Raw genomic sequence first — 14,188 nt, 5'->3', positions numbered from 1 at the left:
GGTCCTCAGCAGCTTGCCTTGGTCCAGGCTCAGGACCCTCACAGGAGATGATTTTCTGCTCAGGTGGCACCTCCTGGGTTCCAGTTGGTGCCCGTTGCCCCTTGTCCTGTCCCTGGGCACCACTGACCAGAGTCTGGCCCCAGCCTCTTGACCTTCACCCTTTAATTATTGATGAACATTGATCAGATCCCCTCTGAGTCTTCTCCAGCTCCACAGCCCCAGGGCTCTCAGCCTTTCCTCATCCCAGAGATGCTCCAGACCCCTCAGCCTCTTGGTAGCCTCCATTGGACCTTCTCCAGTAGCTCCTTGTCTCTGTTGATCTCAGGAGGCCCCAACCAGACACAGTTTTTGCTCATTTCCTCTCGTGTCAGATGAGATTTGGGGTGGGTGGAAGAAGGGAGAGCTGAAATTGCTGCTCAAGGCTGGCAGATCCTCTTATCTGAAGCTACTGGAGGATGCCTGCAGAGGAGGAGATGCTGGTTAGACAAATTCCATCAAGATGAGTCGCATCTTCAAGGGTGAAATGAGGTGGGAGGGTCTGAAGGGTTTTTCTTCAAGCTAGAAAACCCAAAGTGGCCTTAAAGCCCAGAAGAGACACAATGAGCTCCAAGATACATTAAAGTTGTTAATTAACCTCTTCACGTTGTGGCTGTAGGGTCTCTTTGTCCAAGTCCTGTCTTTAACTCTCACATCTGCTCCTCTTTGTGATGTTTGGAATGAAAGCAACCAGAAGAAACTTCAAAGTAGAGCTAATTGGAATAAATTGCAAGAAAACATCTCTTTTGGAGCCTTCCTGCATTCTTGATCTTTGTTAGCATAGAATCATAGAACGTTTGGGCTGGAAGGGACCTCCAGAGGTCATCTTGTCCAACCCCCAAGAGCTGCTCGGTCCTGGGCAGGCAGAAAACCTCCTATCATTCTTCTGAGCAGCTCAAGGTGGCACCTTGATGGTGAGGAGCTGGTGTGAGCCTGTGGAGCGTGGCCAGGGAGAGACCTGCTGCCTCGGAAGGGGATGGGAGGAGGAGGAGGAGAAAGAACCTCCAAGAAGTACTCTGGTGGCTTGTAGGGCTTTGCCTTGTTGGTGTCCCTTTCCCCACCAGGGCTCAGGGGTGGGAGGAAGGGTGGGAGGAAGGTTGAAGTATCCAGCTGAGCTTTAAGGTGCCCACCTAAGGATCTCCTCCCACTCCAACTGGATGATGACCACGTCTTCTCCATCCATTGGTGTTGTGGTTGCGGGGAAGTCAACGCTGGCTTTGGAAAGAGCTTGTTGGGTAGGCCTAGGTTGGTTAAACTCTTCTTTTCTTCTTCCAGCCCCAAACCACCACCCCCTGAGGGCGTGAAGTCCAACCCCTCCAAGCGACACCGCGACCGGCTCAACCAGGAGCTGGGCAAGCTGACGGGTTTGCTGCCCTTCCCTGAAGAGGTCCTCACCAGGCTGGACAAACTCTCCGTCCTACGGTTGGCTGTGGGGTACCTGAAGGTGAAGAGCTACTTGATGGGTGAGTTTCTGCCTGGTGAAGGGTGGAAGAAGTCCCTAGGGTCAATCCTGGCTGTGCAGCTCCCATCCCACCCCACGCCGTGTTGGCTTGGGGGTGGAAAGTGGCTTCTCCTGAAGGGAAGTGATGATGAGCATGGCAGAGGGGTTGGAATTGGGGGATTCTTGGGGTTCCTTCCAACCCTGACAGATCCTGATTCTGTTTCTGCAGAGGACTTAGTGTTGGCTTGAGGGTTGGACTTGATCTTGGAGGTGTCTTCCAACCTAAAGGATTCTGTGACTCTATGAGTTGTGGTATCAGCCCCTTGTGTGTTGATGCATCCAGGGATGAACTTTTAGCTGAGATGTTGGCTTGAAAATGCCCCAGAAGGCTGGGGAGGGAGCTGCCACCTCTCCAGAAACATGAAGGAGCTAGCAATGGTTGCTGGGAGGTGTTCTGCTCATGGGACATCTACCTCTTGGGTCTTTTTTTGCTGCCACGACCCACATTTTATCCATATATCCCATATCTTCATTTTGGGATGCTTCCCACCCAAATCTAATCCTCTTCAGTCAGTTCTGAGCACTTGGTGTCCCCCAAAAGCAACATCCTTGGGGAAGTGAAAGCACCTAGTTCAGCAGAAGAGGTTGTGGGGGTGCTTGGAGCAGAGGACCTTGGCTCCAGCCCTTTGGGAGGCAGAGAAACTGGGGGGAGATGAACAACTTCGGGTGCCTGCCCAGCAGCTGAGACCTCCTGCCAAGTTTCTCCACCATCAGCAGCTCCACGACCCCTTCCTTGATACCCACCAGGCCGTGGTGAAGAAGGGAGCAGTAGGTCTAGTGACACGTCTTGCTGAGAAGCTCCTTTTTTCTCCTCTTCCTTTGTTTAGGAGGGGGGAGGTTCCTCCTCTTGTCGGTGGCTTGCTGCTGCACGTGCCCCCCCTGGTCCTGCTGGGCTCAGCTGTGGTGGGTCTATCATCCTTCTCTAATGAGCCTTTTGAGGAGATGGAGGGTGATGCCTCCTCCCCAATGACCTCAGTTTGGTTTTATGGGATGGAGGGTTGAGCTGATAGGCTTGGAAAAGCCATCTCCTCCTGTTTGCCTCTCCACAGCCCTGCTGCTGCAGAGAGATGGACACAAAGCACCGACCACGGGCTGGAGGAGGATTGTGGCTGGATTTTGCTGCTCTTCAGCTTCTCCTCTTGGCACCAGGGGCTTTTGGGAGTGGGTTTTTTTTCCTCCCATGGATGTGTAGCTCCTTCCTCCTGCTCCCAGGTCACGGCAGCGATTGTCTTCAGCAGCTGTTGATGTATCTGAGATGGTTCCTCCTGGTGAAAAGGCTTGTGCTGGGACTCCAAGGCTTTTCTGCAGACCTTGGGTTTGAGGAGAAGTCTCTTGTACACGTCCCCTGCAGTGGTGCTGCCTTTATGGGGCAGAAAAATGCTGCAAGGATGAGACCAACTGAGCTAACTGGGGTGTCCAGACCTGCTGGCCCTAAGGGACAGGACAAGGGGCAACGGGCACCAACTGGAACCCAGGAGGTGCCACCTGAGCAGGAGGAGAAACTTCTTTGGGGTGAGGGTGCAGAGCCTGGAGCAGCTGCCCAGAGAGGCTGTGGAGTCTCCTGCTCTGGAGAGATCCCAAACCCTCCTGGCTGTGACCCTGGGTGAGCTGCTGGAGCAGGGGGGTGGGATGAGATGATCTCCAGAGGTTGGTTGGTTGGTGTTGTTGGGCTCCTTGGCCTTTTTTTGAGTTTTAATTTCAAACATTTGGGGAAAGACTGGTAAGAGATAAGATGGACAATGCTTCTTCTCAACCTCTGGTCCTCTCTAGCACATCTACATCATGTATTTCCTCCTGTTGCCCTTGATGTGGCTTTTCATGATGTGGAAAGCTGTGTCAGGAGGACCCTGTAGAGGTGATGGGGCATCAGGAGTTTTCTTCTTGGGGGTGTTGGAGGAACCCACACACTTCCCTCTCCATCTGGAGAGGACTGCAGTGGCCTGAAGAGCGTGCAACACCTGCCTGAGGGATCAGAGACTCTTCACTGGCACTTGAGTTGGCCAAACTTTGGGCAGGAGCTCCACTTGCTGCAAGCAACGAGCTCTCAGGAAGACTCGGATGGTTTTTAGTGCTGAGGGGCTTGGAAGACCTCCATAAAGCTGGAGAGCTGAGCTGGAGTTCATGCCCTAGGGTCTGTGCAACAAAAGAAGCAGATGCTGGGGGCTGCACGTGTGGCTCTGCTGAGAAAATGGGACTCTGAATGCTCTGCAAGGTGGAGGAGATGTTCTTAGGGCTGCCATGTCCTCTTCCTAGGTGGAGGTCTCCCAGGTGGTGAGGTCTGGTGGAGAGAGAAGCCATGGAAGACCCTCTCCTGAGACAAGACCATGCTCTGGAGGTTGGCAGAGCTCGAGCTAACACCCAGGCTGGTGTGTTCTGGATTTTAGAACATCTTTCCTCATGCTTGCAACAGATTTTGGATGAACTTGGGGAAGGTCTCACAGGGTGGAGCCTTTCCCATGGGCACCTTTCCAGCCAGCCACGATGGAATCTCCTGCTTGGTTTGTGCTGGGTGAGACTTCATCTTAGTGCTAGGGCCAGGTGGTCCTGGCTGCCACCTTCCAGCCACGACCACCACCTCCAGAGCAAGCCCTAGACCTGCCCAAGCACTTAGAATCATAGAATCCTTTAGGCTGGAAGGGACCTTCAAGATCATCAAGTCCAACCCTTGAGCCATTAGGGCTCTAAAGTCCTCTGCTAAAACAGATCAGAATCTGTCAGGGCTGGAAGGGACCCCAAGGATCCCCCAGTTCCAACCCCTCTGCCATGAGCAGGGACACCTCCCACTAGATCAGGCTGCCCAGAGCCTCCTCCAGCCTGGCCTTAAAGACCCCCAGGGAGGACCAGTTTGGTCCATCAGGGACCAGTTTGCTGTTGCCACGGGGCAGAGCTGCAAGGGTCTGGACCTGGAGTAACTGATGAGTTGAAAGAAGTCAAGCTTAAATCCCTCCCTGGCCAAGAACCTGCAGGATCACCCAGGAGCTCTTGCAGCAGGAGGAGGTTGGGGTGGTTGACATGGACTTTGGAGCTGCCAGCACTCCCCTGGGCGTTTCTCCTCTCCTCAGCCACGTGATGATGACTCCTGGTAGGGTTATCATCTGTGGGTTTGGCACTTGCCTGTTGTTCTTGGGTGGCGTGAGGCCGCTCTGCTTGGCACGATGCCTTCCATGAAGAGCTGAGGCCAAGGTTGGTGCTCATTTGATGGGGTTTGGGCTGGGCTCCAAGAGGAAAATGGTTGGGAGTGCCTTGGTGTTGCTGGGAGAGCTCCTGGTTTCTTCATGCCAAGCATCTCTGGAGCTTGTTCAAAGAGAAATGTTTGCCATGGGTCAAGTCTGTCATCTCCCACCAGTGGAACTCAATCCAGGGCAGCAGAACTGAGTCCAGGAATTTTTACCAACAGCTCTGGGGGTTTTTTTTCAGTGACAAAACCCCACCAGAGGCAACATTTCAACCTCTGGGTTTTTCTTCATGAAAGGGATGAGCCAAAAGTGAAGAGATTCCATTGCTTGGCTTCTTTTTCTGCCCTTCTCATGCTGGAGGTCTTTCCTCCCCACTGCAGGGCTCAGAAACCTCCTTCTGGAGGCAAGAAAACCAACCCAACGGGATGTTCTTGGGGGTCTACAGGACACGTCCAGATTCATTCAGAATTATCATGTTTTTTTTCCTTTTCCAAGTCCAAAAATGTGACTGGGATTAAACTTTGTGCCCCTGGTGGTTACGTGGGGCTGGAATCCTCTACTTGGACGTGTTCAGGCATCTCTTGGGGTTGCTCCCAACCCTTCTGGTCCTTGGCAGGTTGAGTGAGGGTGAATTCAGAAGTCCTGTGACTCTGCTGCTTGACTTTGCTGCTGACTTTGTGGGTGGAGGAAGACATCCAGTTGTTCCATGTTTGAACACCGAGGGGGTCACCACCTGCAAAGGAGCACAGAGGGTTTCTGGGTCATTTAGACCACTGAGGAACAGTGGTGGCTTCTGGCAGCAGCTTCAGCCCTGCCTGCCTGAGGGATGCTCACTCTCCACTGGCCATCTCCAGGAGGGTGGCTGCCTCTGGAAGCAGAGAAGCCCCATGGAAGAACAAGGCTGGGACAGAGGTGTTGAAGTCATGACAAAAGGGGAGTTGATGTCACACATTCCTGGGTTATTTTGGTGGGAGAAAGCCACAGGTTTGGCCTCAATATCTCCTTGACCTCCAGCTGTGGATGGTGAGAACCATGCTAGAGGTGAACAACAGCTCCTACACACCACCAGTACTTAAAAGCACCAGTTGGGACCTTGCAGCTTCGTTGCAGTGATGTTTGATGGCAAAGCAGTTTGCAGACACCATCTCTTTGGGCTTCCTCCCCTCTCTCTGTGCTCCAGACCTTCTCCCCAAGCCAGGTCATCACCACGTGTCCCAGGGGAGATGGATTCTGCAGGATTTTCTGGCTCAGCTGTGCAGAAAAGGACCACTTGGCGTTTGAGAACAAGTGAACATCTCTGGTGGGACTTTAAAAGCCTCTTGCTAAGATGGGTGGGAGAGTTGGAAGAAACAATCTTGCTGGTGAAGCCTGGGAGGGAGCTGCAGCTCAGGCCCTGCATCTTCTCAAAACACTCTCTGCCCTTTTTTGGAGCTTTGTTTTGGAAGAGCTTTGTTGCTTTTCCAAAGAATTCAAACTTGAAGAGCTGATGTTTCATTTGGAAACTATTCCACCCCGTGGTGGGCAAATTGAAGTCATGCCCTTGCTCCAGATGGGCTTTGGATGTTCTCCCATGGGGAACTCTTGGCAATCCACCGAGGCTTTTGAAGCTCCTGGGGAGGTGTCTTTCCTTGGCTGATGAGCAAACTGAGCACAGTGACTATTTTCCTGCTGTTGAACCTCATCTTTCTCAACCTTTCCCAGAGGTCTCACATCCCCTGGCTTGGCTCATCCACCTCTTGCTGATTTGGGAAGAGTCTACGCAGAGAATCCATCCAGAAGGACCTGGACAGGCTGGAGAATTGGGTCTGTGTGAACCTCAAGAGGTTCAGCAAAGCCAAGGGCAAGGTCTTGGCCCTGGGTTGGGGTATAAAGAGATTGAGAGCAGCCCTGAGGAGAAGGCCCTAGGGGGTGCTGAGGGTGAGGAGCTGGCCAGGAGCTCCCCCAGCCTGGGTTGCCCCCCCAGAAGATCCTGCCCCTCTGCCCCCTTCTGGGGAGACCCCCCCTGCAGTGCTGGGGCAGCTCTGGAGTCCTCAGCACAGCAGAGCCAGGGAGCTGCTGGAGAGGGGCCAGAGGAGCCCCAACAATGCCCCGAGGGGGGAACCCCTCTGCTGGGAGCCCAGCAGGAAAGAGTTGGGCTGGGGGCACCTTGGAGAAAAGAAGGTGGCCTTCCAGGTCTTCACAGGACCCATCAGAGAGATGGGCACCATCTTGGATTAGGGCCTGTTGGGACAGGACAAGGGGTGATGCCTGAGCATGTCCACGGAGCCCTCAAGGTTTGGGGCAGGCTGAAGTAGCCCAGTTCTGTCGGTGACAATTCTGCATCGTGGCCTCAGAGCATCTCCTCCACTTCTGTGCAAGCCTCTGTGACTCCATCCTTGTGGTTCCTCAGGATGACCTAGTGCAAGAGCTTCAGCTGATGGACCTGGAACCATCTGAAAGGCTGCACGGGTGGGTCCTTCTCATCCCTCAGGCTCCACAGGTGAAGAGAGATGAGCTTTTAAGACAAAAACTGGCATTTGGGCATCTTGCTGGTTTGAGGCAAAGCAAAACGTCTCCTAGAAGGAGTTTCAGATGGGACTTCTTCTCAGCTTGGCATTATTTGACCTTTAGACTAGGTGCTACTGGGAAAAAACACCTCCCACAAGCCTTTAAAACCTTTCAGGGGTGAGGTGAGAGCTTCTGCTGTGGGCAGAATTAAATGTGTGGTCACACTTGAGGTGGTTTCCTCCCTTCCTACCACTCTCCTAAATTCAGAAGACCTTTGGTTCCAGCCAAGGTCATGCAGCCCCAGCAGAACAGAAGCCCAGGGCTCAGCTGGGGGGATGTTCTACCAGGATGGGGCTGTGCACAGGGTCTGTCTGACCTCGGGGTGCTGAGGGAGCTCCTGGTGGTGGTAGAGGTGGGGTGGTTCCTACGTGGAGGTTGCTTTGAGGTTTTCCTGCAGCTTTTTGGTCGAGTCGGTGCCAAAAACACACCTTGAAAATGGTTCTCCTGTTGGAAGCTGAGGTTGAAGGGAGGTTTTGGAAGGATCATTCCCCAGCAGATGAAGTGTGGTGCTGGGGACATCCCCAGGAGCTACTGTCCTCATTCCTGTTCTCTGAACAACTGGTTTGGAGTCTGTCCCATGGTCCTTGACATCCCGCAGCCAGGGCAGAAAAACTGATGAATACTTTGATGGCATCTCAGAGGGTTTGGGAAGGTCTTTGTGGCATCAGGGAGGACATTGTGGCACTGAGGTGGCTTGAAGCCAACTCCAGCACGACCAGACACTAACCTGAAGACTTCTTGTTGAGTTGGGTGATGTTTCCTCACCTGGGCAGCCCATAAAGCATCGACCTCCCCTCTGCACTTCTGCCTCAGAGCTTGGCAGAAGTGAGGTCTCCAAGAAATGGGACCAGGCAGGGGAATAATCTCTTGGGGGAAGCATTGGGCAAGTTGGACATGGCTCTACGAAGGGGTTCTGCTGAAGTTCCCACTGGTCTCATCTTCCTCTCCAGCTGCATCCACGTGTATTGGGTAGTGGGGTGCACGGGAGGAGGAGGAGAAGGAGGAGGAGGAGGAGGAGGAGGAGGAGGAAGGAGAGGCTCCCAGCTCACCCCTTCCACGCTGATTCCTTGTCCTCTCACTCACAGCCACAGATGTTGGTGACTGCGTGGTGGATCAGCCCAGAGCCCCAGGAGGGGATGGACAGAGGGACCTGCAGGACAACAGGGAGCTGCTTCCTGAGGGGGAGCTGCTGCTCCAGGTATGGTGCCATCATTTCATCATGTGGGGTCTTCCCTTGCCTGCTGGGCGTGGACCTTTCAGCAGCTATGGAGGGGGTGGGCCCATCTGTGGGCCAGGAGCTGCTTTGCTGGGATTGCTGAAGGTTCTGAGCAGCTTGGGATGGGCACCAGGGATGATGCCCGTGCTCAGGGGAGGAACAGAAGGGATCTAGGAGAGGGTGGTGGACAGAATCAGTGGGATCACAGAATGATAGAACATTAGAGGTTAGGAGGGACCTCTAGAGAGCATCTCATCCAACCCCCTTGCCAGAGAAGGGTCACCTAGGGCAGGGTGCTCAGGGTCACATCCAGGCAGGTTTGGAAGCTCTTTTTCCTCACTCTTCCTTTTCTCATTGATGTATTTGAAGAGGTTCTTCTTGTTTTCTTTCCCCTCCCTAGCCAGACTAAGTTCCAAGAGCACCTTTGGCCTTTCTTGTTGAGTGTCTACATAGTGAAGGCTTTCCTCCTCTTCTTCTTCCTGCCATCTCCTGGGAACGATGCTGCCCTGGGGGGTTCTTGGTCCTGTGACATCCCCTGGGGATCTCTGTGGTTAATGGTGCCTCCTGCAGTGGAACCAGTCCATCCATCCATCCACCCATTCCATCCATCCATCCATCCATCCATCCATCCATCCATCCATCCATCCATCCATCCATCCATCCATCCATCCATCCATCCATCCATCCATCCATCCATCCATCCATCCATCCATCCATCCATCCATCCATCCATCCATCCATCCATCCATCCATCCATCCATCCATCCATCCATCCATCCATCCATCCATCCATCCATCCATCCATCCATCCACCCATCCACCCATCCACCCATCCATCCATCCATCCATCCATCCATCCATCCACCCATCCATCCATCCACCCATCCACCCATCCATCCACCCATCCATCCATCCACCCAACCATCCAATGTCACCCTGCAGTGCAGCCATTTTGCTGAGAAGGTGACTCCTGAGAGCTCAGCAGGACTTTTGGAGATGAAACTTGGACCACGTGAAGATTCCCACGTGGGCTTCACTCCCAGGAGGGGTCTCAGCTGTCTGCAAGTGTGATAGTCATGGAGGAGTAGCTGGAATGACACAAGAACCAGGAGGGAGCCTGCAGTTGTCCCAGATTTAGGATGGAACTGCTCCCAAGAGCTTCTCTGAGAGGTTTGAGCTGGGCCATATGATGCCAATTTGTTGAGCCTCGGGTGGCTGAAGGCATCTGGAGAGCTTATGAGGTGTTAATGTGACAGAAACCCCCAAGGGGGCTGCCTGGTGGCTTCCTCCCCCCACCTCCAAGAGCATTTTAATCAGATTCTGTCACGTACAGAAAACCCAGAGCCCCTCAGGGGTGGGTGTGGGGGGCTGCAGGTCTTCATGGTCCTCCCCAGGGGCAGCTCAGCGTGGGGAGAGTCTGTCCTTCTGGCAGGTCTTGTCCTTTTTTGGGGAAGAAGCCTGAAATGGTCACCAGCTCTCTCTGGATCTTCATCTTGGCTTTTTTTTTTTTGGTGGGTATTCACAGCCCCTTCCACGCCAGGCATCATCTTTTATAGTTTTGGAATAATTTGTTTCATTTGGGGGGGGATTGGTCTTTCTCAAGCATGGAGCTACCAGTTGGGTGTGGATTTAGCTGTAGGCCATGGACGTGTCTACCTGCTCTTGGTGATCCTGCTCTAGCAGGGGTGTTTGGGGTCTTCTGTTGTCTAGAACATCAAGAGGAGGATAATTTTTCCCAGTGTGGTGGCAGCTCAAAGCCAGGATGAATTTGAGGGGCAATGGGGCTTGTTCTTGATGAGCACCTCAAGAGCAGTGGGGCCTCCTGAGATGTTTGTCAGGAACAAGAACAAAATCAAAGGAGAAAAGGGTTGTGGTCTTGGGAAATGAGAGACAGATGAGCCCAGGAGGCTGTTGCCTCCTCGAAGATGAAAGGACCAGGGGAGGCCACCTCAGCTGGCACAGATGTGACACCAAGGCCTTCCTAAATCAAAGATCTGAGTTTCCAGGTTTCTCCACCTCTTTTGCTTTCAAGGTGGGTGGTTTTTTTTGAGCTGCATTACCAACTTTGAGTGATAGAGGTGACTGGATTTGGTCTGAACTTCATGGAGTTGTTCACATACCCTTGGAGATGAGAGCAGGAGCCCGAGGGACAGCGATGTCCTCCAGTGCTAAGGATGAAAAGGGAGGTTCTGGGGGGAAATTGAAGGTTTTGGGGAACGAAGACACACAGAAAGAACCTTGAACAACCCCCAGCTGTAAAATCCAGGCTGAGGAGCGAGGCCCAAAGTGTCTTTGGAGGTCAACCTTAAAATGAAGGAGTGGATAAATAGGTTGGGTCAGCGACTGAGTGCAGTTTGGTGACTATCTCTGAAGGCTTCGTTGTGCTTCAACTGATTCTAGGGTCCTCCTGGAGCCACCAGGCTCCTGGAGAGCTCAGGGCAGTCCTTCTGCACTTCCTGTTCCTGATTGGTGTTGAAGCTGTAGGCAGGTTGGTTGGAGAAGATCAGAGCTCCAAAAGAATACAGCTACACCCAACTGGCACAGCTGGAGAGGAGGGAACTAACTCAAGGTCCTCCACGAAACCTCTCCTTAGCTGGTCCCTTCAGCTGTAGGAGCTGCCCTGCAGTGAGATGCCTTCAACAATAGGTCTAGAAAAGATGGTTGGTTCCTCTTGGGTCATCTAACACTGGAAGCAAAACCTCCAGCTAACCAAGATGAGAAGCCTTGCGTGGTCACAAGGAGCTTTGCTTTCTTGTGGGGTTTCTTGTGGGTGAAGAAGGTCCCTTTCCTGTCCCCAAATGCTGAAGAAACACCTGGAGAAGTTCATCTTGCAGCAGCGGGGTTGAAGTTAGAGGGAATTTTGAGTTCAGCTTCTGTTTTTAGGCACTCAATGGCTTTGTCATCGCTGTGACTGGAGATGGCTACATCTTCTACATCTCCCCAACGGTGCAGGACTACCTGGGCTTTCATCAGGTGGGTACCATTCTTCTCCTGGCTGCAGCCCAGCTCTGGGATGGAGGTGCTGAGACCCACGCTAGGTCTTTCTTCTCCCTTCCCACCTCCCCTGGGTCATTTTTTGATGGACAAAACACGTCTGTCTTTCCTGGTGGCCTCCTGAAGGAAAGAGGTTTGCAGATTCCAACGGGTTTTTGGGGTCAAAATGGTTTGATCCTACCTTGGAATGAATTTACATCGATGCTGTGGAAGAAATGAAACTGCTTCTTGGCAGAGGGCTGGAGATGGCAACAGGAGAGAGATTTTGAGTGCTGTTCAGACAGGCAACGTGGACCCCACAAACTGTTCCTCTCTGGTAACCCCCAGGCTTTATGGTTGGTCCTGAGAAGATCCTAGAAGCTAAAACGGGCCAGGCCAAGGGTGCTGCTGCAGGTTCCCAAAGATCTGGGTCTCCCGTGGCAGGGGAGGGAGCTGGAGTCTCAGCATGTCCCAGGGTTAAGGATCAGGAGCTAGAGGCAGTGGAAGGGCTGGGTGATGCCAGGAGAACCTCAGCCTTGCCAGGCTGGAGATCTCTGCTTAGCTGACCCCCTCCTCTCTGCTCCCTTCTCCTCCTTCCTGAGCCACTCTCCCCCAAAAAAAGCAGCCTGGACCTAGTCCTTGCTCTCCACGTGGCACTCAGACCTGGTTGTGTTTGCTGTTCCTTCACACTGGGTCGCTGCACGTGGAGGACCCAGGAGGGGAAAAGCCTCTGAGATCCTCCAAGGGTCGGGCTGTGCAGAAAGGCTCTTGCCTAGACCTGCTCCTGAGCAGACCGAGGTCACTGCTCAACCTTGTGCCCCACGTTGGGGTGCACCTGAAGGGAGAACTGGCCAGAACTGGTGACCCCAAACTGACCAACGAGGGTTTGAGGGGTTCCATCCCATGCACAGCACGGTCAGCGTGAAGCTGGGGGGTCACCAGGGTGAAGGCTCTTCAGTGGGAGGTGTCCAAGGAGGACTTTGTCCATCTTGCCTTTGATCCCAACCCCTGTGTTCCTGAATCCAGCTCCCATCTGCTGCTGAGTCCAGTCTGGGACTTCCCCAGTGCCTGCTCCACAGCATCGGTGGTGACAGTGACACCATTGCCAGCCTCTTGCCACCTCCTCCTCTAGCCACCTCTGCCAGGGTGAGCTGGAGCCAACGTTCTTCTCCCCTCGTGTCATTCCAGTCAGATCTCATCTACCAGAGTGTCTACGAGCTGATCCACGCAGAGGACAGAGCCACCTTCCAGCAGCAGCTCCACAGGGCTCCTCCACCCAGCAGCACCCCTCACGCTGCCCGTGGCGAGCACCAAGGTGATCCCTGGGGACCGTGGCCACCTCTCCTGGTGGCCTTTGTGGCCACCTAGGCTGAGGTGCATCCCATAAAGACTTCCAACCATCCCAGAGGTTGGCAGGGCCACGTGTCACCAAAAGCAGCCAACAGAACAGCAACGACGGGCTGTCTTCTGCTGTGATGGAGGGGTGGGAACTTCATAGAGTCATAGAAGAGTTTGGGCAACCTGGGTTGGTGTCTCGCTGCTCTCAGTGTAAAGGATTTCATCCTTAGATCTAGTCTAAACCACTTCTCCCAAACCTTCTTGCTTTTCAGTGTTTGAAATCCTCTTTATGTCAGTGGGGTTGGCTTGTTATCTTGCTCCCAAGAGGCCAAGGGACCAGAAACTCTCATGAACTGGTAATTTCCCATGGCCCATCTCGTGAAGATCATGAGTTCATGAGAGCAGCAAAGCCTCCACCAGGAGCAGGTTTTGCAAGGCCAGGAGCTCAAGGGGCACAGCTTGGAAATCTTCTCACGGAATCACAGGATGGTTTGGGTTGAGAAGGCACCTTAGAAATCATCTAGTCCCAACCCCTTGTCATGGGAAAAGACACCTCCCACTAGACCAGGTTGCTCAATGCCTCATCCAACCCAACCTTGAACACTTCCAGGGATGGGTCATCCACAGCTTTTGGGTGGACAACCTATTCCAGTGCCTCCCCACCCTTTGGCTTGATGTTTTCCTTTGCTTTCCCAGCCTTTCCCACCACCCAGGCGCTGCTGGCTGGCTGCAGTGCTGCACCCCAGCACCTCCACCCCGAGAAGACCTCCTCCATGGAGAGGAGCTTCACCTGCCGCTTCCGCTGCTTGCTGGAGAGCTCCTCAGGATTTCTGGTAGGGCACCCATCTGATCCTCGAGGACACTTGTGTCCCGTAGCAGCAGGGAGAGACCCATTTCTTCTCACCTTCTTAACTTCAGAGCCACGTTTTCTCCTCCCTCTAAGGCCTTGAATCTCCGTGGGCGCTTGAAATGCCTCCTCGGGCAGCAGAAGGTGGCATCAGGGAGGTCCCCCCTTGCTCTCTTTGCCATCGCCACTCTCCTCCAGCCTCTCTCCATCCTGGAGCTTCGGACCAAGACGTTGATGTTTCAGACAAAGCACAAGTTGGACTTCACTCCCATGGCCTGTGATTCCAGGTATGGCCCCTCTCACCTCTCCCAGGGCAAAATCTCTGCTGCTGGGTGGAGCCAAGAGTCAGAAGATGAGAAACTTCTGACCCAGCTCCCACCCCAAGAGGTCCAACGCTTTTTGCCCATCTGCTGTGGCACCCCAGTGACACGAGGAGCAGATGAACTGGGCGCCAGCACTTCTTGGCTGCTGGGTTTTCACCCAGCCCCCCCTCAGCACGGGGTGGTTTTGTGGAAGAGGGGATGCAGCTTGTGCTGGTTCCGTGTAAAAAGGGG

The 14,188-nt window shown here is 53.7% G+C and overlaps 1 protein-coding gene across 1 annotated transcript; it reads left to right on the top strand.

The window, feature by feature from the left end:
• Window positions 1–1,311: 1,311 nt before the first annotated feature.
• LOC103769925 (aryl hydrocarbon receptor-like) lies at window positions 1,312–13,921 on the top strand (the record flags this gene model as incomplete). The annotated part of the gene is made up of 6 exons (XM_008937169.1): window positions 1,312–1,499; window positions 8,346–8,458; window positions 11,360–11,449; window positions 12,638–12,764; window positions 13,484–13,620; window positions 13,731–13,921. Coding segments are annotated over 6 exons (846 nt in total), but the record flags the coding sequence as incomplete, so codon positions are not given.
• Window positions 13,922–14,188: the final 267 nt, after the last annotated feature.

This window comes from Merops nubicus, unplaced genomic scaffold, assembly GCF_000691845.1.
Source record: "Merops nubicus isolate BGI_N331 unplaced genomic scaffold, ASM69184v1 scaffold23893, whole genome shotgun sequence".
NCBI lineage: Eukaryota > Metazoa > Chordata > Aves > Coraciiformes > Meropidae > Merops > Merops nubicus.
The sequence above is the reverse complement of the archived record's forward strand: the minus strand, read 5'-3'. Positions and strand labels throughout refer to the sequence as shown.